We start from the raw sequence: 15191 nt of genomic DNA, 5'->3' as shown, positions 1-15191 counted from the left end.
TATTTTACATATATACACGAAAAAAAGAGTGCTTGATCCAACACCCTACACACATTGGATGCCGTTGTTTCTCGCGTAAGGCCCCTCCGTTTTTTTTTTTAGAATTATTGGACGGTTCGGATCGGCCGTCCGGTGGCCAGAAACGGCCCGGCGAGGCCATTGGTACGATTTCGAAAGGAAATCCGTCGGTACCTATATCTTTTCCATCCATGGCACTCCTAACTCTATAACAATTTAGATTACACTTCCCTCCAAAATTTAGCAGGGGAAAAAAAATTACTTTTGAAGAGTGTTCGATGAGTTAGGAATGTTTGAGAAGATTCTATAAAAGAATTTATTATGTACCTACATGGAAATTCTAGAATATTGTTGAGGGATGAAAAAGCGAAAATACTTTCCCAATAAATAAGTAAGTTAAACCCTTAGGCCATTCACAGTGGTATAATCAAAAACAAATTATTTTTAAAGTTAACAATGTTGGTGTAAAAAATGGCTCATAATGGTATAATCAAACTTAGCAACATTCTTAAAAATAATCAAATTTTGGGCTTTGGATAACCAAAACTAGCAACATTTTTCAATAATCAAAATTTGTGGATCAAACACCATATAAGTTAATTGGTTCCAAAATTGTTTACACGCATGTTTCAAATGTATTTTCTTCTTCGCCTACTCTATATCTCATTCTCTTTACCCACAACCTGTTTCTCTTTCTTTCCCTCCAAAAGTGAAGCTCGTATCTTTCGATCATCTACAATTCAACTCATTGTCGCTGGATTAAAGTATTTCACTTTTTTTTTCCGTTTCTATTTTATTCTTTTTTCATTCCTCTCCCTGTGGTTGAGTACATGAAGAATCTTGCATTCTTTTCCAAATTCAAGAGCACATATGATTTTTTTTTTTTTTGAGTACATGATTTTTTTTTCAAATTCATAATATAAGGGATGAAAGCCACCAAATGTAATGGAGGGAAGTGATCAATGGTGGAAAACATAAGGAGAGAGAGAGAGAGAGAGAGAGAGAGATTGTAGTGAACCTCTTATTTTGATTATAGACTAGAAGTGACCATTGTGGACCTCAATATTGTTAAGCTTAGCAACCTTTTAAATGGATAATCAAAAGCTGATGTGTCAACTTTTGGTTATCCATTTTTGATTATACCACTGTGGATGGTCTTAGCTTAGATCAAGATAATCACAACCACTCAATAGAGTAAGCAGGCCCAGCCTTAGGCAAGTAAGGCCCAAGAGGCCACCACCTGGGCCCGTCTTTTTGGCCCAAAAGAGAGAGGGACCCAAGAACCGTATATATAGGATATAAAAGAGAAAACAAAGAGGCTTGACATTGGTGACTCGTTGAGGTGTAAATTTTTTTTTTTTGGTGTAATTAGGCATACATGAATGCAAGTAATATAATCAATTACTCAATTCCCACATTCTCATCTATATTTAATTTCCGACGTTAGTTTGGACGATGTTAACAGTTCAGTGGACTTCAAAAATGTTACGTAGGTTAAAGATTGCTAACATATTTGCTTAATTGAGATATAAAAAAACAAAAAAAATTTTTTTTTGGTCATGCGGAAATTTAAATATGCTACGTACCTGATGTGTACCTTTGAGAATTAAATATGGTTACTTCCTTGTAATGCTTTCTCTTTGTAGTTCTATTTTATTGATGGTTTTTTTTTTTTTTTTTGTGGGTAATTAGTCTATTTTATTGATGTTGCTTGTATAAACGAATAAATGATTGCACTCTCTTTCCACTTTGTTTTGGAAATTATAAGGTCACAAACATAAGTTAGCTTTTTGTTTGATTGGGTTCTGAAAATAATATTAACTCAATGGGCCGGTGTTTTTCATATACAGGAACGTATATAAATTGTTGTAGTATCAGAAGCACTTGCACACATGAAATTCATATACAGTTGTCTTTATTTCTCTTAATTTCTCTCTATCTTTCTCTCCCCATTGAAAAATGCAAGATTTACCTAAAGAGTTAAAAAGTGATGCATTGATGGCGGCATGATTCTGATCAGATATACTCATCCAATTTAATGAGTCATCTCTTCATCATTCTTTATGGACTATATATATATATAGAGACTAGAAAGAAAAGTAGGATGGAAAGTGAAAATGAGACAAAATAAAGGCAAAACTTATTTTCTTCTATGCGCTTATTTAAATTGAAGAGTTCTCTAAGAATCTTGCAAGTAATTATTCGTTGTTACTATCTTACGTTTTCTATACAATATGATTTATAATACGAGTGGAAATTAGTGGGTATATATCAATCAACGGAAGTCTCGTAAGAGTTAACTACTTTCACAAGAAAAAAAAAATTCTCGTATTTTGAATAAGATAGTCAAAGCTATGCGTGGCTATGCTTAGATGGGTTGTACAACAAAATTAAATTAACTTTCTAGCACTTTCTAATATGCTAACCAAACGTTAGAAAAGTGTCATTTTTTCTCATTCTTACCGGTTATATATATATATATATATATATATATATATATATATATATATCATTTCCACTCTTATCAACCATTATTTTGATTACTAATTAAAATTCTTGTAACTAATTTTTTCTTGAACTAATTAATAAAGTCAATATAATGACATCTCCAATCAAGCATCTGCCATTTTCATATAGTTAATTTTGTGGCATAGAAAGTCAACGAGATAATAGAATCCATAAGATAAGTTCAAGATGTTTGATAGCTCAATTAGGTTTTTTTTTTTTTGGTAACTCAGGTATCCGAATCAGTTTATGCATACTTCGACTAATCTTGGGGAGCCAATCTCAACGCTTATACTTGTGGCATCCTATACAATAATGAAGCCAATGACACATAAGTATATTGTAAAAGGAAACCCCAATTATGTGGTTGATTTCACAGGGTTTCCAGTATTCGTTTTGGATGCCCATTGGGAGGGACACTGATCAGGTGGGGTTCACGTAGAACTCGTGAATTTGATCAGGAGTTGCTTATTCATAGAAAAAGTAGATCAATTGAACTGATTCATTTTTCTATTAAGAAATTAATTAACCGTTAGTTTAGTTTCTTGCTAAAAAAAAAGTAGACGTAATAAGCCATAAGATAAATTATGCAAGTATCACTATCCGATCAATTTGACCTTGTTCGATTAAGGATTTTGAATTCTAATTATTAAATGAACAAGGTCTCTTAGTTTCAATATGGGTAATCAATTCGTACGACACCCTAATCCCTTTAGGAGTGTGGTATGAATAAATTTATTTCTTACGCAAAACTTTCTTTGAAAATAAAGGTAAGGTAACTGTTCATGGCTTCGTTATACTAAAATTCTTCAGTAACCAATGGTCTTTTTATCTGGTAACTACCGCGCCTAAACTTTTGCATGAATGCGTGAATGATTGTTACCTGATCCGCTCCAATCTATTTGTTCACTTTTTTATTTTTGGTTGTCTCAACCCGCGTAAAAAAAAATATTCTCCTCATACGTTGTACTGATGTTGTCCCGTCTGACACACCCTCCAGTATCCACTGGCGATGCCATAGCTAAACTAGCGGGGTAGGCCAATGTACCCCATGGCGAGAAATTAATATGTAGTATGCTATAGAAATCGGTTGGCTAGCATATGAACCCATTAACAGTTGATATGACCCTACCCTAATGACTAATTCAGGGTATACGTACATCTCGACTAATTCATGGGAATCCAATCCCATCGTCCACTAAGACGGGGTCCAATTAAAGCCAAAACAATACTCCGTGTGATCAAACCCATAAGAGTTGATAATGCCTGTGAAGTTTTGAATATGAAGCCTACTGTTTCAAACCTAAGCCCAATTAAAACTAGTACAATGTCCAGAGGGTCTAACCCGTTGATATTACATAAGAGATTTGAGGAGACAATACCCTGCTTTTTTTTTTTTGAAAAACTTTAAAGATTGAATTGGCCAATAATTAACAATGTTAAACATTAGGTGAATGTGATTCAAATAAAGTTCCCGTTTGACCAAAAAAACAAAGTGATTCAAACTTGAGAAAATTTTCGACCTTATGAATTAAAATTCTTGGAGTCGCTGTTGCATCCACCTCTCTCTCGATACCCAGATAAATGCACAGAGAGAAAGAGAGCAGAACCCCAGTTAAATCCTCTCTCTGAGCTCTCCAACCAACTGATCCAATCTCATCTCTCCCATACCCTTCTCTGCCTAAATCCCTCCCACCCCTTCCCAATCCTTCTTCTTCACCTTCCCTCTCTTTCTAATACTCCGTACAATGTTTCTTTACACCCATTTAAATTACTGACATATACATAGGCATACACACAAACAATGAAGAGATTGAAAACCTTCTTCCCCCGCACCCACCAAGCAATGGACAACCCAAGATGGATCCTCCCACTAGCAATCTTCTCCACACTCTCTCTGCTCCTCCTCTTCCTCACAACCCTAACCTCCCTCGCCTCCCTCTTCTCTCTCCTCCCCCCCTCCCTCTACCCTGCCGTCTTCGTCCAACCAAACCTCCAGCCGCTCCGGACCACCTCCCTCCTCCCCCCTCCCCCCCGCCTCGCTTACCTCGTCTCCGGCTCGGCCGGCGACGGCCCGATGCTCAAGCGTACCCTCCTGGCCCTCTACCACCCCAGCAACCGCTACGTCGTGCACCTCGAAGCCGATTCCCCGCTTCAGGAGCGGCTCGATCTGGAAAGCTTCGTCAAGAATAATACCCTTTTTGGTAAGTTCGGTAATGTAGCGATGATCAAGAAGGCGAATATCGTGACGTATCGGGGCCCCACGATGGTGGCGAACACGCTGCACGCGGCGGCTGTTTTGTTGAGGGCCGGTGGGGAGTGGGACTGGTTTATCAATCTCAGTGCCAAGGATTACCCACTTGTTACTCAAGACGGTGGGTTTCTTTTTGTTGCTTCGATTTTGTTTGTTATATACTTAACCCACTTTGCTCGTTTGAGTCATCTACAATCATAATTATTCTTAATCTTTCAACAAAATCACACAAAGACATTTGATCTTTATCAAATGTTGCATAAATACCTGTACTATTTAATAATTCATCAATTCCCCCCTACCGACACCCTCCCTCTAAAAACTAACTGAATGGGTGACATAAACTACACATGATCATATTCAAATTTCAGAAAAATCTTTGACCTATCAACAAAATTACACAGAGACATTTACCTTTACGAAATGTCACATAAATACCTGTACGTTATAATAACTCATCAATTTCTCTCATGCCGTGGATTGGTTAGAGAGAAACCCATAAGAGGGGGGAAAAGGGGTTGGGTTGTGGAGGAGGGGATCAAATTGTTTAAAATTGAACTAAATTTTTTATTTTTGAAAACAAAGAGTGGGGGTGGGAGTTCAAAGGAGGAAACAAACGGCCACATATAATCTATGTCACCAATTCCATTACTTTTCAAATTGAGGGTGGCGATAGATGAGAAATCGATGAATTATTAAATAGTACATGTGTTTTTGTGACAATTCATCAAGGTAAGGTGTCTCTGTATGATTTGGGTGAGAAGTCAAGTGTTATTTTGAAATTTCAATAAGGCCACGTGTAATCTATATCAACCATTTTGTTGGTTTTAGACGATCGAAGGGAGACGGCAAGGAGCAAATTGATGAGTTATCAAATAGTACAGGTATCTATGCGACATTTCACGAAGATCAGGTGCCTTTGTGTGATTTGGGTGGAATGTCATAGGTTATTTTGAATTTTTCTAATTCTAGTGGCTACTTCATCTATGGCTAATTGATTTTAGGTGAAACTCTCGGAGAAATTTAACGTTGTTATTGAGTTTAACAGCCCATTTGGATTGAGGGATTGGATAAGAAAAGAAAAGAGGAATAAGAGTTTCTTGCTAAATCACTCATTTAGATAGATTAATTTGGTGAGAAATTGGAGATAAAAGCACAAAAAGTGATATTTTTATTGGTTTTTCGGTTTTTCGGTTTTTCCTATCACTCTTTCTTACAATCCAAGAGGCTGTAAAAAGTTAAAGTTTGATTGTTTTGGTTTGTTGAGTAGATGGGTTATTTGGTTTTTCTTAGAAAGAAATTGATCTTCACACTCCTTTTTTATCCAAATGCAGTCATTTTTTTTGTAGTAATATGAAATTACTACATGATTTCCCTTTTCATGTGTGACAGGAAAAAATGTATGAAGGATAATTTTGTAATTCTACATGAATGAAGATAAAAAATGAAGTGCACTCAGACAAAAAAGGAGTGTGAAAATCAATTTTCTTTTCTAATGGGTTTTGTTATTTGATTTGATTAGATCTGCTTCACACGTTCTCGAATCTGCCGCGTGATCTTAATTTCATCGATCATACCAGTGATCTTGGGTGGAATGAGTACGTGGTTTCCATCTTTCTGTACAGAATTTTAGAACTCGGTTATATGCTAATTATGGTGTCCAGATAAATTTATGTACTTCTAAATTATGTAGGAATCACAGGGCAAAACCAGTAATTGTTGATCCAGGGTTGTACATGGCAAAGAAAGCTGATATTTTGAGGACTACGCAGCGAAGAAGCATGCCGACGGCCTTCAAGCTCTTTGCAGGTGCAAATTCTGCATAATTTAATCAGTTCTCTAACAGGAGATGTTAAATTGGTGATGTTAAATTTTTTTTGAACGCATAAGACTTTTGAAAAATTGGCATGTGAAGAGCTAGATGTGAAAATTGACATAGGAGTGGGAGGTGTCAAAACCAATGCAGCTTTGGCATGAGTGAAGACATATCTATTGGATTGTTCATTTATGTCAAAAGTGACCGTTGGAAATGCCACCTCAGCTTCGACATCTCCTGTTGGAGATGCTTGCAATCATTTGGACTTCAATTTTTTTGCTATAGATTCACTATCATTTAGTTTTTGTGTGTCATCTATAGGCTGCTTGGTTAGTTCTTGTTTAGTAAGTGTGTGTGTGTGTATATATATATAAATATATATATATATATATGGTGTAGTTCTATGGTACACATTCCTTATTAGGGGATGTACCGTACGCATCATGATTTTAAACCCTTGGATTTCAATGTAAATAATCCAGATCACCCATTTATTAAATCAATTTATAAAATAAAAAAAGGATTTAGCAGGTAACAGGTTGTTCTCTCCTCCTTGACTTTCTTTCCATCTCCCTCATGTGTAAAATACTACAAATTATATAACATAACCACAATTGTTATGACAACACAAAAAATTGACACTTTCTTACCACAATGTGTCGTACCAAAAAAAATCGATCAAATGATACTAGATACAAGACCAAAATATATCGTAGCACAATCAATAATTATTATACCCAAGCAAGATACATGTCTAAAATATCACAAATTAAATATTGTATAACTTAACATCCTAACAGTCCTGATCGATCATTTCAAAAATACACTCACTAACGACATTTAAACTGTACAGAGATTTCAAATGCCTCCATCCTAGTGCTGGGCCTACACTTGTAGATCATATTATAGCCTATGTCATTGGTGTAAATCAATATATCGACTATAATATTTTTTTTGAAAGAAAGTACAATGACAATAAATTTACAAAATTATTTAGATTTCACTTCCACGATCTAGTTCCAAGGACCACCATTAAATTTTGATTGGTATGCATAGGGTGAAGGTTTGACACCGATCCATGTGTCAAATATATAGTGCCAATTGTTAAGTGCACCGCCCTGAATATTAATAAGATTGGGTATTAATATAATTAATTTCACCAATTACAAAAAGGGGAGTAATTTTCACACTCTATTTTTTGATATTCACACTTATTTTTTTGTACTCCATTTTAATGTCGAAAGTGTATGCATTTGAGACAGTAGGATAATTATTTTTTTAGTGACCTCTTATTTTTTCATGAAGGAATTTTGATTTTTTGAATTAAATTTTGTAGAGAAAGAATTTGATTTAGACAATATTTTGAGAGGAAATTGTAGTAGTATTCAAAAATTTGGGTATAGTACTTACTTTTTGGTGAATTTTTTGGATGAAAATTTTGTGCAAGAACTTCATTTTTAATTTAAATTATTGTGGTATTGTGTAGGGACAAATAAGAATTTGAAAAAATAGTATGGAGGAAATCGAAAATTAAGATAATATGGTGAAAATTTTAAAATTTATAAAAAATAATGTGGCGGGAATTGAAAATAATTAGTGGTATTATATTTTACCAATTATAACTATCGTTTACTGAACATTCCGATTGAATTTTTTTTATACGATACGTTGTTGGTATGAAAATGCCAATTTATGGTGTTTTCATAACAAATTTGGTTATATTACTGAATTTGTGGTATGATATTCTGTTGATTATAACTATCGTTAATTGAACATTCTGATTGAATTTTTTTATACGACACGGTTTGGGTATGAAAACGTCAATTTATGATGTTGTCATAACAAATTTGGTTATATTACTGAATTTGTAGTATTTTAGACATGTGTTATTATGGAATATTTTAATTAATTTCCTTTAGTACGACACATTGTGGTAAGAAAACGTCAATTTATGGTATTGTCATAATAATTATGGTTTGTTATATAATTAGTGGTATTTAAATATGTTTTCTTTTGATACGACACCTTGTGTAAAGAAAATGACAATTTTAGGTGTTGTCATAATAATTGTGGTTATTTTATAAAATTTGTGGCATTTTACAAATATTTTTGGCTTGAGTATAACAATTGTTGATTCTGGTACGACATATTTTGATTTTGTTACGGAATATCATATGAGTCCAAAAAAATTTGGTACGATTCATTGTGGTAAGATAATGCCAATTTATGATGTTGTTATAACATTTGTGGGTAACATTATTTAATTTTTTATATTGTACGCATATATTTGGTTAGGGTACAAGTATTATGGATTTTGGAACGAATAATTATGGTTACATAATAATAATATTTTTTAATTATGGGTAACCTGCTAATGACCTGTTCAACAGGTAAATTTTAATGTACAAGTCGTAACTAGAATCATAAATATGCATTAAAAAACCAAAAATCTGCATAATGAAAATCACAAATTGTCATAATTTAGACATACGGTATACCCTGTGTATCATAGCTTCCTCCATATATATATATTATGTTATGGCTCTTTGTGTCGAATAAACAACGTGGTTTGCTTGTTGTAGCTTGTAAGCATGTTCCTCGAGGAACTGGAAAGATGAAATTATTTTGGATTGGGACCTTCGTCTTTTCCGGTCCTCCCCAATGTGAGACTTGTTTATAAATTAATACTAAAGGGGCTTCTTCTTTTCTTTTCTTTTTTTCCGGGGTAGCGCATAAAGTCGATAAATGAAGGATCTCCACTTTTTTTCAAAAGTTTGGTGCACCTACACGCCTTCGTCCACGTTGTTTTTCGACCGGAAGAGCGAGAGCTAACTATCAAGACTTTGGACTATCCAGACACATACTTTGTAAAATGGTTCACGCATGTTTGTTGCCATGGGCAACAAGATCAAGTTGGTAAGGATTAAAATATCCCTTCATTTCTATGGTCATCGATCATAGAGGGCTCATTGACTATGTTTGTATAAATGAGTTATTTAATTAATTAAATTAAATTTAGAATGGCCATTCAATCGAAAAAAATATACTAGAACAAAATAAGGATTTTTTATGACGCAAAATATTTCCCAAAATAATAATTTTGTAAGAGTAGAAAAAAACGTCGGATATGAGGCTAAAATGATTGGGCCAACCCTAGAAATCGACTTTCCGTCGGGCAAGATGCCAAAGCTTTATAACGCTCTGGTAGTTGAAGGTATAGATAATAACGGGTTACCGATTACTGCGCGATACCAGGTAATAGCATTCCTAAAAGACACTAATCGAGTTCTAGCTCATGCTCCTTCATATTGTCATATAAGGGTGGGAATGAAAGCAATTGACAAGGAAACTTCTTTTTGTAATGAAGATGAACTAGTAGAGGCTATTCACGAAGCAATGCCCCTGACAATAGTAAAGGGTACACCCCCTTATTTCGGTTTCGATAACCATGCATTATGCAAACCGATTATGGGTGTTGAAAGTCGGATAATCTGGTGCGCTACACTTTTTGTATTTTGTGAAGGACAAAAAAAAAAGCCCCTTTAGTACTTTTAGGCCCCGTTTGATAACAGTGATAAATTGGTGAGATTCGTAAGGAGATGGGATTAGGATTGAGATTGATAATGAGAAGTGATTGATAATGAGAAGGGATTAGTAATGAGTGTTTGTTTGAGATGGGATTGGATGATGAAATTATTAATATCATGTTTGTTTGTGATGGAATTAAATGATGAGATTAGATTGATAGAAGGAATTGATAATGAGAATGTGTTGAGGGTTGAGTTGAGATTAGTAATACCATCTCCCCCGGGTATTCATAATACCCCCTAAAACCCATCTTACTAGTCCCAAGAGACTAATAGTCCTAACCCATTTTGAATTACCAAACAAAGAATTGGTAATCCCTTGGAATTGGTAGTCCAATCTCAAGATCTAATAAGTTTATCAAACGGGGCCTTAACAGTTTTGAGAAACCAGGCCTAACGTGGAGGGCCGAACATAGAGAGGCAGCCCATCTTGGTTATCAGGATGGACTGAATGGAACAAGTTTGTGATACTCCAGGTGGGCTGCAAACAAATGGGCCGAGGTCCCAAAGCCAGCTCGTGGCAGGGTGAGCCGGAGAGGGGGCGGGGTAACAATAGATGGCCATCGGGCCGATAATATTTTGTGATGTGATTGCACTGATTGGAGTAGTTAGGACTTAGGAAGTTTATATTGGCAGGTGTGATTGGATTGCATGTGACCTTAGATAGCAATTTTTAAGATGATCTGCCGAGGGTGGATTGTCCACAGAATCACAATGATTTCAGTAGCTATGCCTTCTGTTGTTGAATGCATAGCGTTAAACATTAAGTCTAGAGTCTTTTTTGCCTTTTCAGATGCCATCATCAGCCTTCCTATAAGGTGGTAGCATTTTGTTATAATCTGCTGGACATTCATATCTTAGTTTGCCGAAATAGTGTAATTGAAAGCTGTAGGTTGCTGTGGAAGAACATAAAGAACTACGTTCTCGTGATCTATATGTTCCTCTGTAGATCTTCGACATGTCTGGATATGTTTGCAATATCCCTTTCTTAAGTTGTGAAGCCCTTGTTTAACCGACATATCATTGCCAAATCCCGTATCCTCATTTACCCGATTAAGTTGAGGAGAAATTTTTGATTTGATTTGTTTGTCTCGACTTCTTCTGCCCTGGGGGAGGGTTGTATTTTGGCTTATAAACTGTCAAAATGCTGGTTTTGCCTCCTAAAGTCAGGCTTTCACATTGTTAATGTGGGGTATCCCTCTCTCTGTCTCTCTTATGTGCATGGTTCTCCTTATTCTTCTTCTTCGTCGTCTTTGTCTTCGGCGTCGTTGTCGTCTTTGTCGTTGTCGTCTTTGTCTTCGTCGTCTTCGTCTTTGTCTTTGTCTTTGTCTTCATCTTCTTCTTCGTCGTTGTCATTGTCCTCATAAATAGTCATTGTACTCGTGAATAAATTATTTATGGCAGCACATAGTCTTATCCATTCGTCTCGACAATTAATGGTTTGAATTTAAAAAAAAAAAACTCTTCTCTGAAAGAGTTCTTTTTTAAATCTGGATCGTCCGAAACACTATTGGACGCGCGAGATTGAGTGCTGTAAAAACTTATTTATGAAGCCTTCATAAATAAGTTTTTGTCTTCGAATGGCCGTTTTAAGCCTACGCAACTCAACTAAAAAATTCTCCTTTGTTTCTGTAGGTTCTGCTTGGATGGCACTTTCTCGTCCATTCATTGATTTCTGCATAGGGGGATGGGACAACTTACCTCGAACAGTCCTCATGTACTATGCGAATTTCATATCCTCCCCGGAAGGTTATTTCCACACGGTCATCTGTAACGCTGAAGAATTCCGCAACACCACCGTGAATAGTGACCTCCACTTCATATCTTGGGACAACCCTCCTAAGCAGCACCCTCGTTACCTCACCGTCGATGACATGGCGAAGATGGTGGACAGTAACGCTCCATTTGCTAGAAAATTCCACATGGACGATCCGGTGCTTGACAAGATCGATTCTGAACTATTGTTTCGTGGTAAAGACATGGTGGTCCCTGGTGGATGGTGCATAGGAAGCAGGGAAAATGGGACCGATCCTTGCTCTGCTGTGGGTGATCTTACAGTCATCCGTCCTACTGCTGGTGCAAAACGGCTGGAAAATTTGATAAGTTCTCTGTTATCAAGTGAGAAATTCCGACCGAGGCAGTGCAAATAACAAATAGCTACAGAGGCAGTTCTCATGTAAATAGGTAGTGCCGGTTCCGATAATTGGGTTGCCCTAACACAACATCATGCTTTGTTGCCCACTTTCAATTAAGTCATACAATACAAAGAAATATACAAGTACAAAAAAATAAAATTTACATTTTTATTTTAGCTTGAATAACATCAAAATGTAAACCCCGGTTATAGTGCTTTGTGATTAGCAAAATCCAATTCAAAGAAAATAAATTCTCCTCACATTTTTTGAAGCAAAGTTTTCAATTGAGCCATCGTATTTTATTTATCCAAGAACTTGGGGTCGTTCCGCTAATTTTTTGTTTTTTTGGGCTTTTTAGTTAATATATGTGAGAAGAATGACGTGTCTCGAAAAACGTAAAAAGTTTATAAAAAAATATCCCAAATGTCCAAAAATGCTTTTAGTGGAATAGCGCCTCATTTTCAATTAAGACCATAACCAATGCCTTTAATCTTTCTTGTGAATTGATATTTCGAAGGTAAAAATAAAATCCATGTTAGCTAGCTCAATTTATTTTAGTTATGACTTTTTTTAATCAAATGTAAGAACATATCATTTATACATTACTTTTGAAAGTAAAAATTAAAAAGAAAAGGGAAGGTGTCGCCTTCTATTACCTCCATCCGTTACAAATTGACTGAATGAGACGACTGGGGCCTAATTATTGCAGGAATAACAAGTTCATGTGTTTTTTTGTCATTAGTTAAAATTCATGTGTTGTTTTGAGAATTCGTGACAAGTTCAAGGACATTTTTGAAATTTTCGAAAAACAAAAGGAGGTAGTAGTAAAATCCATGTGTTGTTTTGAGAATTCGTGACAAGTTCAAGGACGTTTTTGAAATTTTCGAAAAACAAAAGGAGGTAGTAGTAGAACAAAAATGGATAAAAAGAAAGAGCTGTGGGAGATTTTAGGAATCGAACTCGGTTCTCTGGGATTGGAACAACTTAGTGCCCCGCCAGACCAAGACTGCTGATTGTGCTATTATTGAAAACTTTTTTTTATTTGTATGTAACTCAATTTTTTTTTTGGGTTGCCCCAGCCCGGGGTTGCCCGGGACCGAGTGCTTACATAGCTTATCCTAGGGCAGGCCATGCAAATAGGCCTGTACATAAAGGGGAAGACAGCACAATAAGTAATTAGGGCTCGTTTGGATGCCACACTATGAAGGAGTATTATCCAATCCCCCCCTTCTAATCCGTGGAGCCGGTTCTATGGCATGGTTTGGGAAGACAAAAACCGGGGATTTGATAATACCCCCTCCTCCATAACCCCCCCTAATACTCCCTGAGGGGGGCTTACATATGGGTAGGGTTTGAACCAGCATTGTGGAATCCCCCCTCGTAATATCCCCTCTTTCTTTCATTTCAACTACAAAACAACCTTATTCCCCATTTTTTTTCTCATCCAAATCAAATATTATTTAATCCCATCGTCACATCAATATGGACCCACCTTTCTTACATATACCTCCTTCTATCCAATCCCTTCTTCTTACATAATACCTCCAAATCTAATCTCGCATCCGATCGAACCCTTAGTACTTAGTACTTGTGCAATGAATTGGCTTTGTAGGCTCGAGGCAATGAATTGGCTTTGGTGGACAAAACTGAGGCAATCTGCTGCTGCGGTAAAGTCGAAAATAGAGATTTTTTTTTAAATTATTCAAAAAAAGTTAGTTAGAATCATAATTTTTTGCTCATTAGATTTCTTTCATTGAGACGAGCCAATAATCTTAAAAAAAAAAATTGACGCAAAATTAACAAATGTAAAAAATAATTTGGCACAATTATTTACCAAAACACACAATATGGTTGAAGTCTAGTTAATGTTCGGGAAATCTGTAGCCTTTACTCTTGATGGGTACTTTACCCAATCTTGATTTATACATACTTCGCGGTATGAGACTTTGCGCTAATAGAGCATTAGGCACACGTCTAAGTGAAGACATACCTAAGATAACCCAACACACTACTTTTTTGATTGCATTATTCTGTGTACGTATTAGGTTGGTTGTATGGACTTTCGCCATTGTCTTTGGATGAAATCATGTAAGCGACGTTGAGCTATTTTAAATGGAATTTCTAGACATCTATGGATACATTTCTGCTGCATCAGAGTTTCCGGCTATGATTAATTATTTGGTTGTATATTATTCCATGAGTGCATTTTTATGGCACTCTTAACTCTATAACAACTTAGTGATGTAGAACACGTGAAGGTCCATTTTTATGGTCAATTGGACCGGTTGAAGCTTCCGGAAGCCCAAACGTTGTTTAATTGCAAATTACCTAATTTGGCAACTTTTGGATGAGCTCGGATCGGGCCCAAACTTGGTGGGCTGACTCATTTTCGCGTTGCGATCAATACTCACCATCCTAGTTCGTGACTGATGGTGTTTTTCGGCCTAATTCCTTTGATTAGGCCTCCAATTGGACGTTTTTGCTGTTTTAGGAAATATTTGTTTCGTTAATAACTTCTAGCGTTTAATTCCGTAAAAGTTGATTCTTTTTGGGAAAGTCATGTTTTTCTTTCCTTTTTTCAATTTTATTATTTTTTCCAAATTTTGGAAATTTTCGTTTTTGAGTTAGGGTTTTGCTAGGGTTACGCCTTTTTCCTATAAAAGGGGTTGTAACATAATGTTTATACAACTTTTCATTAATAAAATCTCAGACTTTGTCTATTTGTCTTGTGGATTTAAGAACTGCTTTTGGCTACGAGTACATATCTCATTCTGATTAGTACGCAACTAATCTCTTTTTGTTAATTCCGCTGCGTCACTTAGATTACACTTTCCTCCAAAATTTGGCAGGGGAACCTAATAAAAGACTTTTGAAGA

At 35.9% G+C, this 15191-nt stretch overlaps 1 protein-coding gene across 1 annotated transcript; it reads left to right on the top strand.

Annotated features, from left to right (window-relative positions):
- Nucleotides 1–4136: 4136 nt before the first annotated feature.
- Nucleotides 4137–13488, top strand: LOC131298959 (beta-glucuronosyltransferase GlcAT14B-like). The gene is made up of 5 exons (XM_058324467.1): nucleotides 4137–4898; nucleotides 6300–6375; nucleotides 6471–6586; nucleotides 11816–12364; nucleotides 13456–13488. Exons 1-4 carry the CDS (start codon nucleotides 4328–4330, stop codon nucleotides 12328–12330), a joined length of 1278 nt encoding a protein of 425 aa, XP_058180450.1. The 5' UTR covers nucleotides 4137–4327; the 3' UTR covers nucleotides 12331–12364; nucleotides 13456–13488.
- Nucleotides 13489–15191: the final 1703 nt, after the last annotated feature.

This window comes from Rhododendron vialii, chromosome 8a, assembly GCF_030253575.1.
Source record: "Rhododendron vialii isolate Sample 1 chromosome 8a, ASM3025357v1".
NCBI classification, from domain to species: domain Eukaryota; kingdom Viridiplantae; phylum Streptophyta; class Magnoliopsida; order Ericales; family Ericaceae; genus Rhododendron; species Rhododendron vialii.
The sequence above is the reverse complement of the archived record's forward strand: the minus strand, read 5'-3'. Positions and strand labels throughout refer to the sequence as shown.